At 41.6% G+C, this 14,933-nt stretch overlaps 1 protein-coding gene across 7 annotated transcripts in view; it reads left to right on the forward strand.

Annotated features, from left to right (window-relative positions):
• The window catches only part of DNAI2 (dynein axonemal intermediate chain 2), a 231,344-nt gene that overhangs the window by 199,746 nt on the left and 16,665 nt on the right, over positions 1 to 14,933 (forward strand). For 3 of the 7 annotated variants that reach the window (XM_069655122.1, XM_069655125.1, XM_069655123.1), the window contains 3 exons: positions 492 to 530; positions 7,561 to 7,599; positions 8,410 to 8,448. In XM_069655122.1, coding sequence (XP_069511223.1) covers positions 492 to 530; positions 7,561 to 7,599; positions 8,410 to 8,448 — 117 coding nt within the window. The remainder of the gene's footprint in view (positions 1 to 491; positions 531 to 7,560; positions 7,600 to 8,409; positions 8,449 to 14,933) is intronic. The other 4 variants (XM_069655124.1, XM_069655127.1, XM_069655126.1 and 1 more) reach the window with 2 other exon arrangements.

The following is a 14,933-nucleotide window of genomic DNA, read 5'->3' on the forward strand; positions in this document are numbered from 1 at the left end:
AGGCCAACAAAGCTCCAGCTAACAATGAATGCACGGACACTTGCAGGTTCTTTCTGTGGAATGTCACCCCACATTTTTGCCCTGGTACTTTGTTTTGTGTATAAATCTGCGAGTCAGTCTTTGTTCCCAACTCTTGGCTTCAAAACATCTATTTGTCCAGCACTTGAGGCTCTCAAATAAGAGGCCACTTGTCTATACTCCCAAACTACATATACCTGTGAAATTGGAGATAATGCCCTAACCGTTGTCTTTGTTTTTGTTTGTCAAAAACGTAATACAATCTTTCAAGAATAGTTCCTTTAGAACAAAATTACCATTTTAGAACAGATAGAGCAGTGAGGTACATTACTGCTCCAAATGGATTGTTCCAGAATCCCAGGAGCAATGATGTGCATCACTAGTTCAAAGCGAGCACGACCCACTGGTTAGAAACACATACAAGTATGAAGAATACACAAGTGAAACATTCCTTTATTCTTGTGTTGTTTCAGGAAAAGGAACCGACAGAAGAGAAGCCTGAGGAACCTAAGGTCAGTTTCTGAGGTGGCAGCTGCCTGGTTAAGGCCGGAAAAACTCTCTCTAACAAGTTATGCATGGATATGCGCAGGTTTTTTGTGTTGCATGTCACCTGACATTTTGCCCTGGTACTTTGTTTTGTTTATAAATCTGCGAGTCAGTCTTTGTTCCCAACTGTTGGCTCCAAAACCTCTATTTGTCCAGCACATGAAGTTCTCAAATAAGAGGCCGCTCATCTATACTCCAAAATATATATTATGGTTAAGTTGGTGTTTCCATAGGAAGAGCATTTTTTGGGTGGCTTATAACTTTGCTCCCTCTGGACGAATCCTCACCAAACTTTGCAAAAAAAAGTATATGACCCACTCTGAATTTTTTTGCAAAGTTTGGTGGGGATTCGTCCAGGGGGGGAAAAGTTATAGGGGGGTCCCAAAACTTGTGTTTTTTCCTATAGACATAATGGGAAAAAACTTTGCGCACGGCCACAGGCCAAACCGCTGGACGGATTTACACCAAATTTGCGGCAGGAGCGGGGGCTTGGTCCCGAAAGCGTGGAGTGCGTCAGATTTTCTGTGGCGCCCGCCATCTTGTATTCGCCGTCGACCGCGTACAGCGCGGTGAAACGTGGATAACATTTTTTATTTAGTGCTGTGTGTTGGTGTGTAAGAGTTTTTGGGGAGTGTGGGGGAGTATGAGATAGTATGAGATAGGTTCAATGTTTTGTTTTGTTATGTGCTAGACGTTTTTGTTGCGTTCGATTTGTCCGCTGAGAACACGGCTGTTCTGACATTTTGGAAATAAACTAAATGGTGGGGTTTTTAGAGGACGGAGTATGTGTCATTTTTGTTCGCAAGGAAGGTAAAAATGAGCTATGAACACTCGCGGTGTACTTAATTGTTCGTAAATACACAAACTGGGGTGTCCTCAGGACGCTGTCCGTATTGTAATCTGTCTAGTTGAATGTGTTCTAAGAACACTCGCGGTGTCCCGAAATGGTTGCAATTACACAAAATGGGGGTGTTCTGAGAACGTTGATTGTATTGTTCATTGTCAGGTTGAAAGTGTTTTAAGACCACTCCTTTTGTCCACTAATAGTACAATTTCCTATGGGCGTCAACCGACTTTTTGTCCACTAAAGAAACAATAAATCCGGCTGGTGTGCGCCGACATTATGTGATAATCCTATGACTGGCGCTATTGACCTGACTGACTTGCTTTTGCAACACTAAATCATATCTCCCACCCCTAAGCCTGATATTATCAAAGCATTCATATTCCCCGCCTCTCTCCGTGACGTTACAGGGTGCGTCATCAAACGCGCCCAGTCCTCTGCAGTCCTAAGTGACTTTACACAGAACCCGGAAGACAACACATATTATGTCACAACACAGCGCGCCACAATTCGGAATATGAAACTGTGGTTTAAAAGTAAACAGCAGGATTGTACATTTGGTAAAGTACATTTATTTCACATGAAATGTTTAGTGAATATTCAGCGATTTGCTATTGTCTCTGCTGTCGATCAGCAAAAGTTTATTTTGAGTCACGCGTTGTTCCTTTGCGGTAGATAGGCTGTTGGTTTATGATAAAAGCAGTAAATGGTCGCTCTGATAATCAGAAGGTTGCTCCAACAACGAGCCATTAGACCACCCTATTGGTTGGTATGTTGTTTGTAGCCGCTAGTACTGCGTCAGGGCATATTGGTCCATTTGTGATGTCATCTTTGATGTCCTGGGTGTTAGTGTTAGCAGTGCACGGTGGCGTGAGTTATGGTTGCTTATGTTACCATAACTGCCGAATTTCAGGGGTTTTTCGGTTTTACTTTGAACCATAATGTCCCTTTAACAAAGTTTTTTCACTGAATATATATGTGTAGTTATGGTTAAGTTGCTCAACTCATAGGAAGAACACTTTTTGGGCGGCTTATAACTTCGCTCCCCCTTGACAAATCCTCACCAAATTCTGCAAAAACAGTATATGGCCTGCTCTGAATATTTGTGGCAAGTTTGGTGAGGTGTTGTCAAGGGGGGTGGGCAGAGTTATAGGAAGGTCACAACATTTTTTTTCTTCTATAGACATAATGGAAAAACACTTTGCTCACGCCTATAGCCCAAATCGCTGGAGGGATTTTCCCGGAATTTGCGGCACTAGTGGCGGCTTGGTCCTGTAACCATGCTTTTCTCAATTTGGTGTAAATCCATCCAGTAGTTTTCTTTAAAACAGGCTAAAAGTAAGTACAAAAATGTGTGATATCTGGGTTCGGTCTGCGGACTCACTTCCCTGTTCCGTCCGCGGTCAGGCCTCTGATTGGCTCAAAGGTGACGTGATGTCCGCGGACATTGGGCGCGCCCACTGTTTGGATGTTGAAAAGCATGAAATGCATCTGAGATCTGGAAACGCCCGTCAGTTTGGATTCGCAGACACCGTGGTAAAAACCTATGAAAAAATGCAACATTCCACTTGTCAAACGCAACAAACAATCTCTGGGGATGTGGGGGGTGATGAAGGTGGGATGGGATATGGCCATAAGAAGCCAAAAAACAGGTGTTTTTATCCCCGAAGTCTGCAAACACCCCAGATATCTTAGGACAGTCCTGTGATGTCTGCGGACACTTCGGAGGACATCTATGCCTATTTCTGCATTACGGGGTTGGTAAAAAGCAGTTTTCGGATGGCTAATAGCTTTGCGCCACACAATGAAACTGCATGTAATTTTGGACTTTTATTTGCAACCTGATTTTTAATGGTTTTGCAAAGTTTGGTAGGATTCTGTCAAGAGGGGGCACAATTAGAGGGGGGGTCCCAAAATATTGTAATGGGTTATACATGCGGTGTCATTTGACGAATCTGCACAACAGTTAGCAAAACGATTTTGGATGTAGATATAAAAGGTTTTGCAAAGTTTGGTGGGACTCTGTCAAGAGGGGGCACAATTACAGGGGGGGTCCCAAAAAAATGTCGAGGGTTATAAATGTGGTTCCATTTGACGAATCTACACCAACGTTTGCAAAAAGATTTTAGATCAAGATATAAATGTTGTACTAAAGTTTGCTGGGATTATGTCAAGAGGGGGCTAATTTAGAGGGGGTGTCTCAACATTTTTATATGGCTTATAACTTTGTTGCCGTTTGACGAATGTGGACAAAAGTTTTCAGAAAGATTATAGACCCAACCTTGAATGTTTTGTAAAGTCTGAATGGATTTTGTCAAGTGGGGGCTAGGTTATATAACTATTGTATGTACATACATTTGACACTTGAAAAATAAAAAATGGGCGGATTTCCAGCAAACTCATGTAAGGAGCATTGGCAAGGACCTTAAAACATGGTTTTCCAAATGTGCCTGTGTATTATTTTTTGACAATTGTCATAATGTAGGTACAAAAAATAGTGATATAGTAAAATAGTGACTGAGGTATAGCCTGTAGCCATGGGCAGTGACCAGATTGTCTGGGTCATGTCATAAGGTCATGACCCGGACAATCTGGCTACTGGCCATGACCACTTGGGACGACAAATGGGGATAAAGTGGCCATGTCCACTTGGGACCGGCTATGTGGTAAAGTTAGTCGAACGTGGGATAGGTTTGAAAGGGGAAAACAAATTGCTTGTGGTAATAGGGCCATAGGGTTCTCTCTTCGCCTTCTGCAGGCTGCCATGGAAAGGCAAGAGGGGCTCTGTGCGGAGCCCTGCCTTCCCTTTCCATGGTGCCATCTTGGAAAAGAATTTTGCTTCCTACAGAGGGACGGCGTAGGTGTCCCAATGTAGGAAGAACATTTCTTTTTTTATTTAGCAACCCGTGTTCCTGCTTTGGGAACCTGGGGTGGTAATGGCCTTTATCCCCGATTGCAATGGCTGGAACGTGGGAATAACAGTCCGCAGCCCTCATTATCCAACCTGGCATTGCTTGGGCCAATAACTTGAGCTGCCAGACTTTTATCTCCGTTCCAGTCCCTGGAACGCGGGATAAATGCCACATTATTCCTATTAGCATAAAACAAAATGCTAATGGAAATGTTGGAAAATCTTATTGAGTCCATGTACTTTACTGAGAAATGTAAAGTAGATGGAGTCCATAAGATTATTTTCTTTTAGTTCTATTTTTTAACTGTGAAAGGTGGTTCCTAAAGGAACCTTTCTTTTGTTGTTTTTTTATCTATTTTTTATTTGCAGGAGAGGTTAGAACGTAAGGTGGGGAGGGAAAGGAGGGAAGAGGCACCAAGCACTAATATGGAGGGGCAGGTGCACAGGGGAAGATGTTGCACGTGTGTTACTTCTATGGTAGGGGGCAGTATTTCTCATGCTTCTTTTATTACAGCTTCATAAGCACTTCGAAATTGCTTCCCCGTGCAAAGTGGTGTGTTTCAATATATACAGAGGACTGCTGTCTTCAAATGATATGGATCAACAGCCTCTTTTTTTGCTTGCAAGGTAGCTGGTGGGATTTTGTGTCCCACAGAAGTAGGCTTTGTGGTTACAGTATTGGTTGAGGAAGATGAGGTGGAAGAAGAGAACCTACTACTTGCTAAGAAAGGAACAACCTTTCGGAGAGCATTGCGCTGGTTGGATTTTGTGTGGCAGTGCATGGAGGTGGTCCTGTAGGAGTACTGTCCAGGTAGTCTGCTTCGAGTACAAAGTTGCACTCAATGCATTTCACTTAGCTTTAGCCTTTGGTACACTCCCAACTGTAGCAAAGAACTGCCATACCCATGATTCTCTCTGGCTGCTAGAGGTAGGCACTTCCTCTACCTCATCTTCTTGGTCCTCTTCATTGTCTTTGGAAGTACTGCACTTTTTTTGTTGTGTAGGTCCTACAGCTGGTGGTGGTGGTGGCGGCTTTTGCGGAGGAGGGATGGCAATAGCTGATGCAATTTTTAAGATAAATAGCAGTTTTGCTCATATTCTTCCAAATATGTGCTTTGTACTAGATTGTTAATGGATAATGAGTAAGTTTACGAGCTGTGCAAAGGTACATTTTAAGCTTGAAAGTTCCTAGACAGTCAAAAAAAAAACGTGTTCCAAACAGTCCTCAAAGCACGGACCCGATCGCGAAGTGCGGCCTCCTTCGCCCACAGGCCATCCTGCTGCGTGCGAGCGCATGGTCACGTGGCACTGTCCGGAAGGTCTGTGATGTCATCAGATGTTCGTGGACGTCGACAGATGAAATAACAATGGAAAAAGTTGCAAAAGTTGTATGGAAGTGTTAAAAATGATGCTATAAGGTGGGAAATGGCAGAGCTTTAAGGTGAAACATTGAACATTGGACAGAAGTGTTGCTATTTTGGGGTAAGTATGATTTAGTAAGTTGTAGGAAAATAGCATGCACTGGTAAAACCCATGAAATTGAGTGAAAAAACTTTGTTAAAGGGATGTTATGGTTATAAGTAAAACCGAAAAATCTCAGAGATTCGCCAGTTCTGATAAGCTAAGCAACCATAACTTGTGCCCCAACCACTGTGCACTGCTAAGACTAACACCCAGGAAATCAAAGATGACATCACAAATGTCATTGATGACATCACTGATATCATCACTGATGACATCATATGTGAAATTAATTTTGATGAAAAGTCCCTACAAGGGGTTGTGTTTATAATGTTGTTAACAAGATGTCAGGGGTGTTCAGGAGACCTGTCATGAACTACTTAATCCATTAAAGAATGCACTCATCTAAACAACATTGTATTGGAGTGTTGCTGTTAATACAGGAACCTAATCATACATAAACATAGGCAATGGCTGCAGCATGCACCATAAAAGTACAATATTTATAATCTTGTAATTTCGGATAGTAAAATAATGAATGCTACCTTTTCAGAGTTTTGAGTAATGTTAAACATGTAATAACTAGCTAACAATTCAAGACTTACTACATACTTGTGCTAGTACAAACAATACATATGTAGTGCAACAATGCATACACATCAGAGGCACATACAGAAAAACTAAAGTAAGGAAGAAAGAAACCGCATCATCAGAAAATGTTAACAATAAAGTTAATCTTCATGTATAAAAATGAATTGTGTGTTTGAGACCTGCTTATTGCCCCATGTATGTGCACCATGAGCTGAGACCAAACCCTAAGGAAATTACTTTAAGAACATATGACACGGTTAACATCTAGATGTATAGCACCTTTTGAATGTTTATATTCTGACAGTCAGTTAACAAAACCACCTGGCCTAGATATGTCAGTGAACAAAAACAAGTGTCGCAGATATGTGATGTCATCAGTGATGTCCTGGGTGTTAGTCCTAGCAGTGCACGGTGCTGGTACAAGTTATAGTTGCTTAGCTTACCATAACTGGCAAATTTCTGAGGTTTTTCGGTTTTACTTCTAACCATAACGTCCCTTGAACAATGCATTTTTTCATTGAATTTCATAGGTTTTTATTAGTGCAACATAACCTTAACTTCCCTTTAACAAAGTTGTTTCATTGAAAAAAAAAATATATATATGTATATATATATATATATATATATGTAATACACTTGTGAAATTCGGGACAATACCCTAACCATTTACTTTCTTTTTTTAAATAGTCAAACACATAATACAATCTTGCAAGAATAGTACCTTGAGAACAAAATGAACATTCTGGAGCAGATTGAGCAGTGAGGTACATTACTGCTCCAAATGGATCGGTGCAGAATTCCCGGAGCAATGATGTACATCACTAGTCAAAAGCGAGCAGTCCAGTTCATGCATTCACTATCCAGAATTATTCTAAAGCATCACAGACTTGTCTGAATATTCCTCACCATTAGATAGGATCTTAACCTGAGATGCCTGATATTGTCAGGATGTGCCACTTAACGTAACAATCCATTACGCAAATGGCACCAAGAGTTGAGAGGGCGAGGACTTTCTTATCTGGATTTTCTTTCATACATCATCACAGTTTCACTGCTATCTTGATGACAGAAATTATTTTTCTCAAACTTAGGTTTTCAGAGCATGACCCACTGGTTAGAAACGCATACAGGTTTCAGGATTTTGCAGAATACACAAGTGAAACATTGCTTTATTCTTGTGTTGTTTCAGGAACAGGAACCAACAGAAGAGAAGCCGGAGGAACCTAAGGTCAGTTTCTGAGGCAGCAGCTGCCTGCATAAGGCTGAAAAAGTTCCTTCTACCAATGTATGCACAGACACTTGCAGGTTCTTCGTGTTGAATGTCACCCCACATTTTTGCCCTGGTACCTTGTTTTGTGTATAAATCCGTGAGGCAGTCTTTATTCCCAACTGTTGACTTCAAGAGCTCTATTTGTCCAGCGCTCGAGGCTCTCAAATAAGAGGCTGCTGGTCTATACTCCAAAAATATATATACTTGTGAATGGTGAATGGACAATACCCTAACTGTTGTCTTTTTTTCCATTCTTTTTTTTAAATAATCAAAAACATAATACAATCTTGCAAAAATAGTACCTTTAGAAAAGAATGAAAATTCCGGAACAGATAGTACAGTGCGGTATATTACTGCTCCAAATGGATCGTTCCAGTATTCTGTGAGCAATGATGTACGTCACTAGTCCAAAGCGAGCAGTCCAGTTCATGCATTCACTATGTAGAATTTTTCTACATCACAGACTTCTCTGAATGAATATTCCTCACCATTAGATAGGATCTTAACCTGTGATTCCTGATACCGGCAGGATGTTCCACTTAACACATGAATTCATTACACAAATGGCACCAAAAGTTGGAGGACGAGTCATTTCTTGTCTGTATTTTCTGTCATACAAGATCAGCAGTGTCACTACTGTCTTGATGACAGAAATTATTTTTCACAAACAGGTTTTCAGACCATGACCCACTGGTTAGAAACACATATAAGTATCAGGATTTGAAGAATACACAAGTGAAACATTCCTTTATTCTTGTGTTGTTTCAGGAAAAGGAACCAACAGAAGAGAAGCCAGATGAACCTAAGGTCAGTTAGTTGACAGCTGCCTGCATAAGGCCGAAAAAGCTCCCTCTAACAATTTATGCACGGACACTTGCAGGTTCTTTCTGTTGGATGTCACTCCACATTTTTGTCCTTGTACTTGGTTTTGTGTATTAATCTATGAGTCATTCTTTGTTCCCAACTGTTAGTTTCAAAAGCTCTATTTGTCCAGAACAGGAGGCTCTCAAATAAGAGGCAATTCGTATATACTCCAAAAATATATATAATTGTGAAATTAGGGTCAATACCCTATTGTAAGGAACTCATGGTGGCAACTGTAAAGACAGACACAAGTGATCATAGTTCAAGGGTGTTTATTGAACTATCAATGCAGGGTGGAAAAACGCTTAACCTAAACCTAAATCTAAAATGGGAGCAAGCGTTGACCACCAAATAAAAAATACGGCAGTCCTAGTGACGTTGTGTCAAAATAAAAAGACCTATACTAAGGAAAACCTATTGCTAATTGCTTACAACTAATTACAGAAAGAGTGTGGGATAGGGTATCAAAGTAAAGGAAACCATGTTCAAATAATAAGTCATGTATTGTCTTGCAATACATCTTGCTTCTTTGTACTTGAGGTGGGGATTCGTCACCCTTGGGTCCCACTCTTACAGGCGCAGACCCTTTAGAATATTTCTCTTGGCTCAACCTCCCTCTTCTGGGTTCACTATGACTTTGCACAAAGACAGTTCACCTTTCGACTTTCAGCAGTCTTAATGTCTTTTCAAACAATTCTCGTGGATATCCCTCTGCCAGGTTCAGTCTGGGCAACACACTGTTTCTCAGGACTTCAGACTTCGCCCTCTCTCATCAGCATCCCTCTACTGCGTTCACTCTTGCCAATCTTTATGGAACACAGTTCATGTATTAAGGTTCACCATTCAGGATTCACTTCCCTTAGTTTTCTCCATAATTTGTCGGTCAAATACTTTCAATTTTACAGGGATTTTGCTCAACCCGCTGAATGACCACTCTGACCTATCTTGGCAGCTCTCCTTCGGCCTTCTGGTATCTGTAGTCGTGTTCGACATGGGATCGACCAGGGTTTCCCGAGTCAGCACCCACGTGGTGCCGGTTCCCTCTGCAGCTGGTCTTCCCTTAACACTTATACAGTTCTTTGAACTCTTCTTCATATGCCACTTTGCGACGTTCATTCAGCACAGCCCGGTTCTTATCGGTTCTCCCTTCGACTCACCGGCTTTGATGAACCGCTTGCCTTTCTTTGGATCTGGAGTCCAGGCCGGTACCACGGTAGCAGGAGTTTCCCTTGCTCTGGCTTATCGGCGCAGAAACTCTCAATGTACCGTTGACATCTCTTGCAAAACACTGGGGCTATTGTCCACGGCCTTACGATTCCCTCCGCAGAGGTTTCACGGGTTTGAGTCAGAAAGGGCAAGGTAGCTTCTCTCCTTGTCAGCTTCTCGATATTTGCCGCTTTTCTCCTCCTTTTGAACAGCCGGGTCTGAATAGCTGTCTAGTCATGCTGTCTGCCTCGCTCTTCATGTGCTCTTGTGCACCACCTTTTATCCCTGTGGGGAGGAGAAAGGGCCGGTGTGTGTGATTCAGGTTAATTGCCTGACTTTGCCTGACCCTTGAGTCCAGACATGTCAGATAAACAGTTTTAACATTAGCCCCTTCTTAATTGCTGTGCAAGCAAGTGTTTGTCTCGGAAAAAGAGGGTGGTAGGGTTTTTTTATTTATCCTATGGGGTAGGATGGGGAAAAGGTATTATAAGACGAAGGTTGATGGGTTAACTCGGAAGGGTGGTTTTTGTAGGGTTTGTGCAATGAGTAAGAGGGTTTGTGTGAACTGTAGTTGTTGGTCACATTCAACTGGGAAGTCAGAAAGCGACAATCAGTGGAATGGGATTGGTGGGGTTTATTATTGTAAAATAAACAAGCGGTTTTGCGGGAACAGTAGTGTTTTATTGGAGCAGGTAGAAAGTGCAAGAAATAATAATCAGGGGTACTGGAAAGAAAATAACTGGGAGTATTCGGGTAGGATGGGGAAAAGCAGGAATTCTGAGAGAGATGGTTTATGGAGGTCACTGTGTTTGGAATGATAGGGGATTTGTTATATATGGGCCAGAGAGGAAGGCGGGTGGATGTGTATTACATCCTACAAAGGCCTCAGGTGTGTTGTCCTCTCCTCCTTCAACGGTAGAATAACGCGTCTCACCTGGGTTATTTCCCCGAGCACAACCCCGCTCTCCCCCATTCAGGTGATCCTCTCTTTTTTGCATTCACTCCTAGGGTTGGCATCTGAGAATATCGGCCCTTCACAGGACACCTGCATAAGGGTTTCCTGAGGTCTGCTTGGGAGAATATCCTCAAGTTTCTCACATAATCTTCCCCTATGCTGGTTGGACAGGGGGTTTCATGGGGAAATTCCATCATGGAACCCCTAGAATGTTGTTCAGGCCTTCCAGCATATATCGGGGACCGTCATTGTGCGACCCCTGAATCCCTTATTGGTAAACTGGGCTGGTTAAGGAGATGTTTTCTAGAGGGCAGTTCTCTTTCTCTCTCCATTGATCTTTCTCCGTCTTGAGCGGCCAACCGCTCTTCTTCCTTATCTCCAGGATAGGTATCCATATTGTGGCTCCACTCTCCGCAACATAAGCATGGTTCTACTTGAGAGGTTTCTGAGTCATTTAAAGAAAGACTAGATGTTGATCTTCTCCTCACTTTATTCAGGGGGCTAAAACAAAATGTCCCGGTGGCCTGACTTCTCCCTAGGTCTTGCTCCTCCTGGCCGATACAGGGTTTTTCCTGTACCCCTTCCCTTATCTGCTCATCCCTCATTATCCCCTATCAATCTTAAGGACATGGTTCTGGCATTTGGCTTTCTATAGAAGGGTTCTCTAGAGCCCCTCCTGATGAATCATGAGGTGATAATCCCCCCCCAGGTTTCAAATGTCAGGTTCTCCTTGGGTCTTTTCCTAACCTTGGGTTTCTTAGATGTGCACTGTGGTTAAAAATGATCAGTGTTCCCACTGAAGTGACTACATAAACATAAGCAGAGTCTCTTTCTGAATGTTATTAGACTCTGTAAGGTATTGGGGGAGTACATTCCAGCATTTGATGGCATCCTTTTTCCTCCTCCAAATAGCTTTTTGAGTTCCTTCATTTGCGGCTTCTGCCGATCATATCGTGGGAATGACTTGCATCGAGCAATAACAAAAAAACATTTCTCAAAAGACTCTCAGCCTCTCTGCTGCAAAGCACCAAGGCTAATATATGTAAAGGTTTTAAGGAACAGTTGGGCACCTCCAAGTCTAGTGAATACTTTAAAAACTGCTAGATGGATTTACCCCAAATCAGATAAGCAAATGAAGTCAATTCTCTGTGCCCAAATTGTTGCTTATTTGGTCTAAATCTACATGGCGGTTCTGCGCTATTGCTGTCTAAAAACTGCACTTTTCCTCTATGGGAAAATGAATACGAGTAGGCTAAAAACAGCATTTTTATGTTTTTAATAACCTTTTTAATTTTTTAATGAATTTATCCCAAAATGTCAAACCTTTGGTTTAGAAAATGTTTTCAGAATCCATCCAGCAAGTCAAAGGTTATTAGCCTCTCTCGACCTTTATGCTGCAAAGCACCAAAACCGATATAAAGGTTTTAAGGCGCAGGTGACACCCTCTTTTCTGTTGAATATTTTAAAAACTACTTGATGGATTTACACCAAACCTATCAAGGAAATTAAGTCAATGCGTTGTGCCCAAATTGTTCCTTATTTGGGCCAAATCTGCCTTGTGGTGTTCATGCTACGGCCGATCAGAAACTGCACTTTTTCTCTATGGGAAATGAATGTGAGTAGGCTCAAAAAAGCGTTTTAATGTTTTCTTAATAACTTTTCTAACAAATTGTTCCCAAAATTTCCAGTTAAATGGAGCTCTTGACAAAGATTTTCTTCGGAAAATTTCATCCGAATTAATCCATAAATCAAAAGTTATTAGCTTCGCTCAGCCTCTCTGCTGTAAAAGCACCAAAGCCGTTATAGAGGTTTTAAGGTGCAGCGGGCAGCCCCTTATCTGTCGAATCTCTTAAAAACTACGGGATGGATTGACCGCAAACCAGTCAAGAAATATAAGTCCAAGTTCTTTCTTATATGGTTCAAATGGTGTCCAGCGGTTTTCGTGCAACGGCTGTCAAAAAACTGCCCTTTTCACTATGGAAAATGAATGGGCTGAAAACTGTGGAACTGTTTTTTGTTTTCTTAATCTTAATAACCTTTTCATTTGATAACATTTTGTTCCAAAACGTTGCAGTTTGGGGGGCCCTTGAAAAACTTTGTTTAAAAAAATGTTATTCAAATCCATCCAGCAAGTCAAAAGTTATTAGCAATAGAATTTTGAGAGAAAATGTCTGTTTTATCATTTCTGAAAAGCCCCTCGGCTGCAAAGCACCATGGGCGATATAGCTATATTTTTGGGAGAAGGAGGCACCCCCTTTTCTGTCAAATATTTTTTAAATACTGGACGCAATAACCAAGACCACCCTTGAAAATCGAGTCAACGCTTTGTGCCCAAGTTGTTTTGCACCTGTTCCAATTGCGTCCAGCGGTTTCGGCTTTGTGCTTGAGCAGGAATGTGACTTTTTCTCTATGGGAAAATGAATGGGGACTAGGCCGAAACTGCATTTTTTAGTTTTCTCAGTAACTTCTATTTTTTAACAGCTCTTTCCCAGAATTGCCATTCTGGGAGGGGGAGAGGTGCGGTGGCTGGACGGGGGGAGAGTGTACAATTTTCTTTGCAAAATGTCTCCCAAATCCGTCATTCTAGTCAAAGGCTATTAGCAATTCTTGATTCAGGTTTCCTATTAAAGGTAATACTCACCTTAACTTTGGTGCTGCAACACTAAAAGACTTAGAAATGACAGTATACAGAGGGGCAGAATCTACAATAGCAAATGAGCTAAAGACCTAGATGGAGAAAGTGAGAAAACAAAGATAATTCTTAAGAGATAAGGACGGTTATGCATCGGGAAGAATCTATACATTTGTGAGGAAGTTTGATAATATCAGAAAAGAGGCACGTTGTGAGCATCGACATGTAATACACGTCATTCAGGAAACGGACTCCGAGAGTGAAGATGGAGCAAGTACATCCACAGAAACCTCCATTAGCAGCAATGAAGATACACAGATAAGGCCCAATTTCTTAGCGGAAATGAGACTCCTACATCAGGTTGGCAAAGCCACATCAGGAAGAAATCAGAACAGAGGCAGACCACTGGGAAATAATGGAACAACACAGAGAAGACCAGAAGAGGATAGAAAGGAAAGATGGAATCAAAGAGATCAATCGGGAGGCCGTCAGATGCGCTCTGGGAGGGTGAGAAAGGTGATGAATCGTATGAAGAAATGCAAATTGTAAATCTTTCACATAGAGTATTAACTTAAACAGCACATGAAAAACAGCACATGAAGTGCTATCAAATGGGCTCTCTTTTTGCCCCACCTCCAAATTCAACTATCCACAATCACGGATTGATTTACATTGCTTCGTACGCAACGTTAGGTTGGCCAAATACTATGTAGACCTAGAACCTATGAAAGATAAGAAACAGCGACATTGTGTGTGCATTGGAATCACTTTGAAATGAAGATGGTAGCAATATAGAAGAGGAAGACGATATGGATGAATGCAGTATAAATGTGCCAGATACAATAGATACTATGAAATTTATTGATGGTCAATTCAAGAGGAAATTTCATTCCCATAACTGTGCGTTGTCCCAACATAGATTTATTTGAAGATCTAGTGATTTAAGATCGGAAAGCCCTTAGGCCAAATCAAGCTGTAAAATACAATATAACCTTAACCACAGCCAATGGAAGGTAATTAAGGATCTCAGGGGAGACCATACCACAGTCACCAAAGCCTCAGATCAGGGGGGGCAATGTGGTACTCCTAAATTCTATTGATTACTTCGCGGAGGCCACAAGGCAATTGAAAGATCAGAAGTGCTACAAGTAGCTAGCTATGAACCCCTATCCGGCATACAAGATGGAGTACGACGAAAAACTTCAGAGATGGTATGATCAAGGGTTATTGGAGTCGGATGAAAGAAGTTATCTAACAAAGGATTTCCCCATTACACCCATCATATACTTTGTCCCCAAAATACACACGAAAAAGAAGAAATAAAAAAGGGAGAACCTACAGTTGCATCAATTAACTCCCTTTTGGAAAATACCTCAAAGTTTGTGGATAAATTCCTCGAACCCTTCGTAGAGACCTAGCCGGCATATGTAAGGGATACAAGGAATTTTTTAAATAAAATTGACAACATTCCCTGGTGTGAGGACTATCTGCTTATCACCCAGGATGTGGTTTCAGTTTGTACCTGTATTACACTTGTAAAATGAATCACAGCAGTGAAGTGTTACCTGTCGATGAGGTCACTTAGAGGACATTCAAGAATGATAATAGAGATTCTCACCTTCTGTCTTAACCATA

This window comes from Ambystoma mexicanum, chromosome 3q (assembly GCF_040938575.1).
Source record: "Ambystoma mexicanum isolate Mex_15411 chromosome 3q, UKY_AmexF1_1, whole genome shotgun sequence".
Lineage (NCBI taxonomy): Eukaryota > Metazoa > Chordata > Amphibia > Caudata > Ambystomatidae > Ambystoma > Ambystoma mexicanum.